Raw genomic sequence first — 13110 nt, forward strand, 5'->3', positions numbered from 1 at the left:
TACTTTTTTTTTTTTTTTTTTTTTTGTACTTAGTAACATCTAACTTGTCACGTATTTTACCTTTTTATGTTATTGTATGTCCCTGCCTTCCCCTTCCTTAGACTTTAAGTTCTGTGAGGGCAGGGCTTCGTCAATTTTGTTAACTGTTCTTTCCACGGTGCCAAGGAGAGTCCCTGGCAAATAGTAAGGACTCAACATGCATATTTTTTGTATGACTAAATGAAAAGTATTGAATCTACCTTTAAGTAAAGAAAATGGATGCAAGGGTTTTACGAGCTGAGGTAGCATGATAGAGAAGGCAGATGAAGGAAACTGGTGTTGCATAAGCAAAACGGACTTACCAAAGGAATACTTTGTTTGGCTCAATGAAAAGTTTTCTAGGTTTGAATTTCATTTTATTTATTTTATTTTTATTCCTTTAGGTACGTTCATCACGTCTCACTACTCTTTATTGTTTCCTACCATAATTCATACATTGTTGTTAACTATTTGAATATTATAATTGTGTGAGTTTGTGACCCCTTATGGAATGCATGGCATGCTTTTGTCAAATTTATTGACCTGGCCTTGTTAGTGAGCATGATGTATAGGTAAGCCATATGGGAAATAAAATCGGTAAGACAGTTTAGTCCCTTTTAAATCTTAATAACTGATATTTGGACTTTAATCAGTAGATAATGAAGATAAAAGTGTGGTGTGGCCTCTACTTCAGTGTTTAGTGGTAGGTGATTCTTTATCCTAGGGAGGGTCAAAAAAGATCACTAGATGAGGAAGGAAACCTTTGTGTCGTAAGGTATATATGTTTGACATTTGAATTTGAGTTATCAGCTTTTAAAGAACAGCATTTCCTCTATATATTTTCATCTGAAATTATACTCTAAGGCAGTATTGTCCAGCCAAAATATAATGCAAGCCTTGTATGTTATTTAGAAATTGTTCATAGGGATGCCTGAGTGGCTCAGTCACTTAAGCTTCAGACCTCGGCTCAGGTCGTGATCTAGTGGTTCATGGGTTTGCGTCCCATGTCAGGCTCTGTGCTGACAGCTCAAAGCCTGGAGCCCGCTTCAGATTTTGTCTGTCTTGTGCTCGCTTTGGCAGCACATAGCCTAAAACAGATTTTGTCTGTCTTTGCCCCTCCCTAAATCGCGCTCTTTGTCTCAAAATAAATGAATGAGCATTAAAAAGTTATTAAAATAAAATGAAATATAAAAATGTCTCATAACATGTAGTAGTTGAAATTAATTTTAATTTATTTAATCTTATATATCCAAAAATATGATCACTTCAATATATACTCAGTTAAAAGGGGTAATAGATCTTTTGCATTATCTTTTATTCTAAACTTTCGAAATCCAGTGTATACATACTTAGAACACGATACCTGGGACTAGCCACATTGCAGGGGCACGTAGCCACACTTAGCCTAGTGGCTACTGTATTGACCAGTGCAGCTTTAAGGATTGGTTTGAATTATGGAAGGCCTGTCATTTCTGTAAACACCATTGATAGTAGGTTATATATTGGTGATGGCAATTGAAAATCTTGATGGAGTGTTTAGCATAGAGCTATTGTTATGTGAAGCTGTGGAAGATTAAAATGTCATCTAGGGAGAGTGATTTTATAGAAAAGAGAAGCCAATTAAATAAGTTTCAGCAGTTCTCATCTTTTTAAAAAAAATTAAAAAATGTCTATTTTAAAAAACCTTTTTAATGTTTATTTATTTTTATTTTTGAGAGTGATAGAGCATGAGCAGGGGTGGGGCAGAGAGAGAGGGAGCCACAGAACCTAATGCAGGCTCCAGGGCCTGAGCTGTCAGCACAGAGCCCAACGCGGGGCTCGAACCCAGGAACCATAAGATCATGACCTAAGATGAAGTCGGACACTCAACTGACTGAGCCACCCAGACGCCCCACAATCTTTTTTTTAATAAACATTTTAAACTAATTTTTAAAATTTATTTATGTATTTGAGAGAGACAGTACAAGTCGAGGAGGGGCAGAGAGAGAGGGAGAGAGAGAGAATCCCAAGGAAGCCCAGTGCTGGTGGCATGGAGCCTTATGTGGGCCTAGAACTCACATACTGTGAGATCATGACCTGAGCCTAAACAAAGAGGCCAACACTTGACCTACTAAGCCACCAAGTTGCCCCATCAGTTCCCATCTTTTAAGCAGACGGCACTGGGTAGTTATATCAGGGTCATGAAAGCCAAAGGGGGGCAGTATTTCCAGGAAAGTGAGATTTACTTTTTTAAATGAATTGCATTTGTCCATGTGCAACTCCTTTGTGATTTTATGAAGAAAGGCTTCAGTGGAATGGTGGGGTCAATTTATTTTCCAGTGTTCTTGGATCTTATGAAAGCAGTTCTGTTTCCCAGAGAGAGAGAGAGAGAGAGAGAGAGAGAGAGAGACGGAGTGTGTGTGTGTGTGTGTCAGAGAGAGAGAGAGAATGGTATTAATTTTCTTCCATTTTAATTTTTCTTTGAGATCTCTTCTTTGGTCAATTTAGACAAAAATGGGTTGAGACTATTTTTATTCACAACTTATTTTATTTCTTTAGCTTGCGTTGAGAGTGGCATTTAACCTGAGTTATTTATTCTGGAAAGGGATTGTTGTTGCTCTGAAAAGGGATTCAGGTAACAAACTATCATTTAAGAGAATTATCTTAAAATGTTTCATTTCTGCATATTGACTTTGAATGGCAAAGGAAACATATAGTTTTTTATATGATACTTACAGGGATGGCATATGAAAAATCCATATGTACTTAATGGAAGTCAGCAGTTTTAAATTTTTGTATTTTCGATATTTTTAGCTTGAAAATCTTTTCTTTTTCTTTAGTCATCAAGAGTTCATATAACTAGAGCTGTCCTGGAGCAGTTTTTATCCTTTGCAAAATACCTTGATGGTTTATCTCACGGAGCACCTTTGCTAAAGCAGCTTTGTGACCACATTTTATTCAACCCAGCCATCTGGATACATACACCTGCAAAGGTATACGTTTTGTTCTCATTCATTTTATTTTAGCGTAATATTATAAATTATAGTTATGGATGTAAACTATCCAGTAGAAAGCATTTGATTGGATTTTTCAGCTTATTTTATAGCCAACCTGGAGCAGTTGTACTCCAGAATCAGCAGTCAGAATACAAATGTGTAAATATTAAACTAAATGAAACTATAGTTTAAATTAAACTTGATATAATAGCTGCATTCTGAAGTTATTGGTTGTGATTCATGTCTTTTCAAGAAAGTATTTGCTACACTGATTATTAAGACTAAGGAAAGAGATGATAACAGGTAACTATGCCATGATAAGTACAGTCATAATGACAGGGAAATTGCTTTTATTGTAAATACAGTCTATATCATGATTATAAACATTATTTATTTAAAATAAATATGTATATTATTTTTTATATATCAACATAAAATTTTTATCATTTTATATACCTAAATTTATTCCAAATTTAGCCATGTTATATATAGTCTAGTGGAGGTCAATAATAACAGACATTTTTCATGAATGTGAGCTTCTTTTTACAGTTTTCAAGATTGCCATACAACTTTGGTTAAATAATATAAGTTCTGACTTTCATTGTTTAGCATGTTACTTGTGCTAAATTCAAACTTGAAGTTGTCTCACTTTTTAAACTAGGTGTTTGACTTGTTTTCTCTCTGCTTACATGCTTAGATTCTGATACTGCAGGAGTGGGTCAAGAACATCAGAAAGAAACTATGTGAACTTCTAGGATATATGACTATGTATATTTTTCCAAGTATGATATAGCTGGCAGATGTTAGTTTAGTTCTATTTCTTTGAGCTGCTGAAATGTACTTTGATTAAAGGCTTTAATCTAGTTACCTTCTCAAACAAATGACCTTCCTATTAGATATTTTTGATAGATTATTAAGTCACTTAAAATTATTTCATTGGTAATAGCTACTAGATTACCTTTATCAAAATAAGTTTTATTAGAATGTGTTGGCTGTAGATTATTTTCTTTTAGAAATATAAATAATATTTAATAAAAAGTTATTTATAATCCCATAATAAATGGTCCTTTCTTGCCATTACTAATTTGCATTTAAATTAAAATGTATATTTACAATAAACACTTGAGGCATTTTAAATTTGTTTTAATGCTTTTCTAATATTCTATATTAGGTTCAGCTTTCCCTATACACTTACTTGTCTGCTGAATTTATCGGGACCGCTACCATTTACACCACCATCCGCAGAGTAGGAACAGTATTACAGCTAATGCACACACTAAAATATTACTACTGGGTCATTAATCCTGCTGACAGCAGTGGCATTGCACCCAAAGGACTAGGTAAGTATAACACGACCACTGTTTGCATTGCACTATTACTGTTCTGTATCCTGAGAGCTGTTACAGGGAATAGATGTGCATGGTTGTGAAAATATCACTGAACTGTTTTCTTTCTTACATAGTAGTCCTGTGTACTGAGAGCTTTTTGTGATAGAGAAGTTTATAGTTTTGTAATATTAAATTATTTTTGGGATAACGTCAGGTTAAAAATAATAACTCTACCTTTTAGCCAGTGTCCTTGTTGTGACTTGGGAAGATATAATCATAATATTAAAAACAGATGAAATTGATCACAGCCACTGTGATTCTAATATAGTTGTTTTGACACTCTGAGATTGTTGCCTTTTTTATATTTTTCCCAAACTTTACCCTTTATTCCAAGTATAGAATAGAATTAATAGAAATTAATTTAATTCTTTACTGTGATATTTACAAAATATTGCTAATTTTCCTAATTATATAAACATACATACTCATCACAGAAAATAAAATGATATAGAAGAAATAAATATATTATTTATAACCCAAACCCCAAGAATAATAAGTGTTACATATTTGCTGTGTGTTCTTCCACTAATTTTCATTGCATTAAATGTATGAAATATTTAAACTCTCTTACAGAATTGAGATTTTCTTAATTATTCTGGCTCTACATAGTAATCTAAAAGAATGTGCGATTTACATGTTTCTAAAATTTTGGTTCTATAAATAATGCAGTGATTTATATCTTTGTATATAATAATTTGCTTCCATTTTTTATTTATTTAGTATTATTGAGAGTAGTTACTGTGTAGTGCTTTTCTCATCATACTCACAAAGGCATTGAAAATTATTATTTAATAAAAATCTTCTTGGGCTCCTGAGTGGCTAAGTTGGTTGGATGTCTGACTTTGGTTCAAGTCATGATCCCACATTTTGTGAGTTCAAGCCCCATATCGGGATCTGTGCTGACAGCTCAGAGCCTGGAGCCTGCTTTGGATTCTATGACTCCCTCTATTTCTGACCCTCCCCAGCTCATACTCTGTATCTCTCTCTCTCTCTCAAAAATAAACAAACATTAAAAAAAAATTAAAAACTCTTCTTGATAGGGGAAAATATCATTTAACTATTTTAATATTGATTTATTAGCTTATTTTATGTCTTTTATTGATAGGACTTTAAAAAATTATACAATCTGAATTATTATATTATACAAACTGCATATATATTGTTCTGTCATTTATGACTTTTCTATTGCTTTCAATATTGTTAATGCCTAAAATTTACTAGATGTTCACCATGAGTTTGAATCTCTGCTGAGCATTCCATCTGTTAATTTTGTTAAATCCTTTATATGTAATATAATTATATATATACATAGACAAGTTTACGCATACACGTAGAACTATATTTATAGATGTGTAGTTGGCATCACTGTTATTTTGTAGGTTAGGAAGCTGAAAGTTGGTACAAAGTGATAGAACTAAAATTGAAATCATGTCTGTGTGACCAAGAGCCCTTGTTCTCTAACGCTAGCTACAGTCTTAATAGTTTACTCCAGGCACATCATATATTAACACATACTCAGTTCTGCTTCAGAAAACCAATTTCTAATTTACAGAAAGGTTTCAAGAATTCTGTAAAGGATCATTAAAACTCCAGCATGTTTTCCAGTATTTAATAGTTTTCCACATAAACTTTATCATTATCCATTTTTATGTAAATATAATCATGCCTACATATATGTGCATGTATTTTTTTCTGAATCAATTGAGAATAAATTGTAGATGTGGTGCCTGTTACCTTAAATATTTTGCTGTTTATTTCCTAAAAGATACTCTTAGATAACCAAGGGCAACCGTTTAAATCCGGGTAATTAACATCAATACAATCCTATCTTCTAATCCAGAGATTGCATTTAAATTTCACCAGTTATTCCAACAATACCTTTGTTAGAAAAAAATCTCTTTTTTTCTCTTAATCCAAGTTGAGAACCACATATTCCATTTAAGTTGCCTTGTCACTTTAATATTCTTCAATAAGAATAGTTATTTTTAGCATTTGTTTGTCTTCCATGACCTTCACATTTTTGAAGAATAGAAGCAAATCACTTTTTAGAATGTCCCTTAATTTGGATTTGTTTGAAGTTTGCTCATGATGATTTAGGATTTTCATTTTTAGACACAATGACATACAAGTCATACCAGTTCTGTCACATTGTATCACGTCAGGAGGCACATGATGTTGAGTTATCCTATTACTGGAGATGTTAATTTTGATCATTTGATTAGTGTGGTGTCTACCAGAATTCTTCATTATAAAATTACTACTTTCTCTTTTGGAATAATAAATATTTGGTAGAGAAATAAATTGAGACTATGTAAATACCCTGTTCTTCATCAAACCTTCATTTACTGGTTTTAGTTCGTCAGTGTCTCTTGTCATAATTGATTTTTATTGTGATTATTGCTAAATGACAATATTTTCTAAGCCATTTATTAGTTTATAAGGAGGAACTTGTTTTTACTCTTCCAATTATTTGTTCATTTTATATCAGCGAATATTTCATGAATTTCTATTTTATTCAGTGTATTATATGAATAGTTGGCATACTTTCTCTGCAAGGGGCCACACAAAAATAATTCAGGCTTAGGAAGCCTTATGGTCTCTCTTGCAAGTAGTCAACTGCGCCAGTGCATAGCAAAAACAACCATAGACGGTATGTAAATGAATAGATATGGTTTGTTTCAAACAACATGAAAATTTTTGAGTTTTAACAGATTTAGCTCAGAGACTACACCCTGGGTTTTATCATTATTTATTTGATGTTAAAGTTGTCCCAGATTTGGCTAGTAGGAGACCTTCACCTGAGCTCTTGGGTCTTCATGACAGATGTCCATAATTTTTCAGTCCTGGCTTTCTGCCACAAGGTATTTTTGGTTCATGTTATACTTATCCCAGTCCTGGATAAGTAGCCCTGGTTTGCTTGGTGGATATGGTTTCAGAAACCAAGATTTGGGTGTTAGATGTGCTTATTTTGCTTACTGCTCTTTGAGTGTCACCGCTTCTAGGCTTTCTTCGTGGATGTAGGAAATATAAGTTTATACATAGATACCTTCAATTCTAATTTAAAACCACATGATTCAGTGTAGTCTCACACGTATTATATTTATGGGTTTTTGCCTTCAATTTTGAAAAATCTGGCTTGCAGTATCTTTATTTATATAGTTGCTTATTCTACTTTATGAAACAGTGTTCTGACACGTAGACCATCACCTTCTCAGCTTTCACAGTGCCAGTCAGCTCTGACCATCTCCTCACCTCTAACTCTGGATGGTCCTGGTCACCTCGTTAGCCCTGATTGTTTCTTTGCTGCTGACCACACTCCTGGCTCATGTTGTCTCCTCGCCATGACCCTGAAGGTCCTGCCAGACTTACTTGCCTCCTTGGCCCTTCCAGCCTCTAGTGTCTCCTTGACTTCTGTTGCTTTCTCCCATCCCAGGGCCCTTAACCTGGCTGGCTCTGACTACCTCAAGGAGGGAGGAGGGAAGAAACCAAATACATCTATTTTAAAGAAAACTGACAAGAAAGTAGAAGAGAATTTCTTTTTCTTTATAGTTTGAATTATTCTTTTTAATAGATCTTATTTTTAATCAATCTGAAATTAATTTTGATTTTAGTGAAATGTGAGGTTCTGACTGGAAACATAGCTTTCTAAATAGCTTTTTTCAATACCATTTTGAACCAAAATGCTTTCTATTAATGATTCTCTAATTTGTACTCTGCTAGATTTTCATAGTACTAACTAGTTCACGTCTCGACTCTGACTTGAGAACTAGGATCTTTTTGCTTTGACTCCTACTTAATACTTTTGTCTCTTAAATTATTATTATTATATCAGCTTTACTCTAAAAATTTATATTAACAGGTATCATAGCAATACATGTCTTAGTTAGCAAATAGAATAATACAGAGGTTTATAAATAAAAACTTGATATTCTCCCAAGGAGCCAGTATCCCCAGTCTTGTATATTCCTCTACCCTCTTTTTCTGTGCTCCATACAAACACAGACTTATACATGTCTATATGTAGGTGCTTCAAATTAGGATTGTTTCATAACTTTTGTATTTTTGAATACATCATAAATGCAAATTTGTAAATATGTAATAAACCTCATACAGGTCTCACCAAGCTTAAAGAAATAGAACATTACCATAAACCTGTATGTCCCTATCTTTGGTCACATCTTCTTCCTGTTCGTAGCCATAGGTATAATCCCATCCTTAATTTTATATTTTGTGTTTATTATGCCTTTTCCTTACTTGACTGCTTATAATTTTTTTTACTTGTTCTTTACCCCTTTGCTATTTATGTATATATTCCTAACCAATTGATTGTTTAGCTTCTGTATTTTATATAAATGGTAGCCTTTGTGATTTGTTATGTCACTCAACTTTATATTTGTAAACTACATCTGTTTATTTTGTAAAATTTGGATTCTTATCATGTAAATTCCTAAAACTCCCACATAGAGTAGAATAAATAGAATATATTTTTTCTACAGCATGCTCTTTACATTGTACAATATCTGGCAATAGTAATCATAGCTAACATTTTTTGTGTGTTTACAATTAAAATGGACCAGGGCCTATTCTGATTCCTTTAAATATGTTGATCTATTTATCCATTATAAAATATCCTATGACAGAAGCACTATTATTATTCTTATCCTTACGATAAAAAAAAAAAGAAACAGCAGACACATTAAGATAATATAACTTGCCTAATTTCATTAAATAGAATTAAGGAAATTATTACTAAGATAATGGCTGTCTCTACTGGGATGGGATGGAGGATGTGACCAAGATGTGGCTCAGAGCTGAGGACTGGCATGGGGTGAGGACTGTAGTACGCTGGACCAAGCTGGTTTGCAGCCAGCTGCTAAATTTTCAGAGATTTTATGCCCTCATTTTTAAACTACTGGTAGGTTAATCTTGAATTTAGTCATGATGGAAATATACCAAAAAAGTCAGAAATCTGCAATTATTTAATCTGATTTCAGTCAGGACCTCACCCCTCCACGCTGTGTATTCCCTTTCCCTGCACACCAGTTGTTACTGCTCTCTTTGCCAGGCTGCTGTCAGTGTTCAGTATCTTGACCTAAAAAGTCGTTATACAGGGGCGCCTGGGTGGCTTAGTCGGTTAAGCGTCCGACTTTCGCTTAGGTCATGATCTCGCGGTTCGTGGGTTCGAGCCCCGCGTCGGGCTCTGTGCTGACTGCCAGCTCAGAGCCTGGAGCCTGTTTCAGTCTGTGACTCCCTCTTTCTCTGACCCTCCCCTGCTCACGCTGTCTCTCTCTGTCCTAGAAATAAAGAAAAATATTAAAAAAATTAAAAAAAAATAAGTGGTTATACAATAGATATTCATTTTGTACTAATTCATTAAGGTGTATATTTACATCTTCTGTATGTGTGCTATATCTCACCATGAAAACGATTTTAAAAATTAATACTAAATATTGGTAAGGAAGAAGAGGGTAGCTTGTACACTATTGGCAACAGTGGGGCAAAAAATGTAGAGGGCGGGCTGGGAAATGAGAGAGAGATTTCCTTCTCAAGAGTAGATGGAGTGAATTGTTTGATAAGAATTTGCATGTAAATGTTGAGTGAATAAGATGTTACAAATCATACATAAAGTGATTTTTATTTTAAAACTTACAAAGAAGCCATATAAATCCTTATTGCTTCAAAAGGCTGATATTTAAGGGCTTTCATTCTAGCTACATACTTAAAGGTATAGTTTAATTATTATGTTATATGTATGACATATATCATTGAATAGTCTCATTTATTGGTAATTAAATATTTGCAATTAATTACTTTGAAATTTAGATGTTATGATGAAATTAATGTGTACTTGAATGTTCACATTCATTTATTCACTCATAAGCATTTATTGAGTGTCCACTCTAATAGGCATTTAGTATATTCAAGTCACATGGGGAAAAAAGCTGCAAAACTGATATTAGTATGTCACTTGTCTGTGCTTTGTCATGTAATGTGTTGGGTGAAATGGAAACGTTCTTTTTTTTAAATTTTTTTTAAATGTTTTTATTTATTTCTAGGAAAGAGAGAGAGAGACAGTGTGAGCAGGGGAGGGTCGGAGAGAGAGGGAGTCACAGACTGAAACAGGCTCCAGGCTCTGAGCTGGCTGTCAGAACAGAGCCCGACGCGGGGCTCGAACCCACGAACCGCGAGATCATGCTAAGCGAAAGTCGGATGCTTAACCGACTAAGCCACCCAGGCACCCCGGAAATGGTCTTTAAATGAAGACTGGTTTAATTGAAGATTAAAGAAATGTTAGGAAATGTTGGGGAAAAGGGAACCTATTAATAAATATAGGAAAAATATTTAATGTAAACACTTGATGATTATGCACTTACAAATGGCTGATATTATAATTTTTTAAAAAGTAGTTCTTTCCCCAAAATCTGATATTTGGTGAATAATTTGAAATTGCCAAAACCTGAAAATTAATGCTTGGATCCTCTGACGTAATCAAAATTATACAGCATTAATATTAACAAATATTATAATGAATGCAACTATTAAAGAATTCCATAGTGTTCTAATAGAATTGCATTATATTTATTTAATATCATGAGGTTTTTTTTTCTTTTGCTTTTGTTTTTGTTTTCTGTTTTATTCTAGATGGTCCCCGGCCATCACAAAAAGAAATTATATCACTACGGGCATTTATGCTACTTTTTCTGAAACAGCTCATTCTAAAGGTAAAATAATTTTACATAATTTGGAATTGCAATATATTAATTGTAAAAGAATTTTTGGCATAGTTTAGAATCAATCTTGTAAAATTAGCAGTAACTAACTTTAATTTATGAATAGCTTTAAAAATTCTAAAGTAAATCTTACTGTTAACTTTGTTAAACTTCACTTTTTGTTAATCCTTTATTGAGATCCTCCATCCTAAGAGATGTAGCAGAAATGGATAAGGAGCATATGCATAAGAAATGAGCATAAAGTTTTTATTCCAGAAAATGATCTCTATACCTGTCTGAGAATGCTTACATTATGTCTTTTATCACAGTAGGATTTTTAAAAGATTAAGATAAAGAAAAATAAAAAATAAAGGTAAAATATACAATTGATATTACAAAGATTACAATTTGCATTAATTTGCATTATTTTAAGAAAAGAATAAATTCTCAGAAAATAGTAATATGGACACAGTTTAGGTGATCACAGTAGACTAACTCTTGATAGTGATGGTCAATCAAATCAGCAACTTTAAAAGACTAGATACAACTTTCCAAATATTTACTTATTTAACTCAAAATAATATAGTCTATGAATTATGATGTATTTAAACATTTTAATGAAACCATCACTACTTTTAAATTGTTCATATTTTCTCCTGAAATGATCATTTTGGGACTTGTCTTTAAAGTTTTAATTTTAAATTTAAAATTAAATTATACACTTTTTTTTTTTTTAATTAGGATCGAGGGGTCAAGGAAGATGAACTTCAGAGTATATTAAATTACCTACTTACCATGCATGAGGTAGGACATGGTCTGACTCTTTTGTTTTAATTATTTTATTCAAAGAACTGGAATAAAATATTAACTAAAGAAATATTGGTGATCCTTATTATTGCAGGATGAAAATATTCATGATGTGTTACAGTTACTAGTGGCTTTAATGTCAGAACATCCAGCGTCAATGATCCCAGCTTTTGATCAAAGAAATGGAATAAGGTATGATTATAATATTAGTATTATTAATAGATTTTAATTGAGTACAGTTTTGCTTTCTAGAATAACCCCTTCTCTAGGTGCTTTTGAATAAACAGCAAAATCTTATATACAAGAAGGGAATAAGTGGAGAAGCTAGTATTGATCTTCTAACTCAAGTAAACTGATGAAGTATATGAAGAATTGGTCTTGGGTCTCAAGAAGAGTAATTAAATTGTTGTTGCTATAGTAAAGACATTTCAAGTAGTGGGAAGAAGAAATATATATATTTTTCAGGAAGACAAAAGAGGTACATTATATTACAGGTACATACATTAACTGATTTCTTAGTAAATTTCCTATTCATTGTATTACAATCCAGTGTTTGTTTCTTTTTTGTAAGAAAGACTTATCTAGTTGTGAAGAAAGTCCTATGTAACGCAGGTGAATGACGGCTCTGGATGTTTTCATGTTTCACGTGTTAATCATAATTTCGCTTAGTCCTGGGGGGATCTTATGCCTTTGTTATCCCTAAATTTGAAGTTATTTCTAGAAAGTGGGAATTCTATGAGAGTTTCTGATTCCATATCTGAGACTAGTCTCATTTTTAGGCTGTGAACTTTTACTTCGGTTCTCAAGATTTTGTTTTTCTGTTGAAGGTTCTTTCTCATGATTTCCTGAATATTTCTTTTCCTGACATGTATAACTTTCCTATTCTCATACTTGTTCTTTTTCTTTTTCTTTTTTTTCATTTCTGATCTTTGTGTTTAAAAGTTCTGAAAATAGATTTCAGGGTAAATACATAGTTATTTAGAAACTTGAGGCTTTTGGAAAAAACTCATCTTCTGAAGGAAATAGTTAACTCTAGAGTTTACCTAGTTTGTTCTTCAGTTTAGTAACACACAAATGAGGCAATATCAACAATGTATTATTTTCTTTTTTAATAGTCTAAGCCATTATTTAATATAAAACAGACGTTAGTAGCTTTACGTTATTCCCTTCTGTTAATGTTACTGAAATAATATAAAAATTGTACTATATCTT

The 13110-nt window shown here is 32.9% G+C and overlaps 1 protein-coding gene across 1 annotated transcript in view; it reads left to right on the plus strand.

The window, feature by feature from the left end:
- NBEA (neurobeachin) overlaps window positions 1–13110 on the plus strand; it is a 685485-nt gene that overhangs the window by 140591 nt on the left and 531784 nt on the right. Inside the window, exons 12-16 of the mRNA XM_077752635.1 lie at window positions 2838–2990; window positions 4165–4333; window positions 11024–11103; window positions 11833–11895; window positions 11993–12090. Coding sequence (XP_077608761.1) covers window positions 2838–2990; window positions 4165–4333; window positions 11024–11103; window positions 11833–11895; window positions 11993–12090 — 563 coding nt within the window. The remainder of the gene's footprint in view (window positions 1–2837; window positions 2991–4164; window positions 4334–11023; window positions 11104–11832; window positions 11896–11992; window positions 12091–13110) is intronic.

The sequence above is a fragment of the Crocuta crocuta genome, unplaced genomic scaffold (assembly GCF_008692635.1).
Source record: "Crocuta crocuta isolate KB4526 unplaced genomic scaffold, BGI_CrCroc_1.0 scaffold190, whole genome shotgun sequence".
Classification (NCBI taxonomy): domain Eukaryota; kingdom Metazoa; phylum Chordata; class Mammalia; order Carnivora; family Hyaenidae; genus Crocuta; species Crocuta crocuta.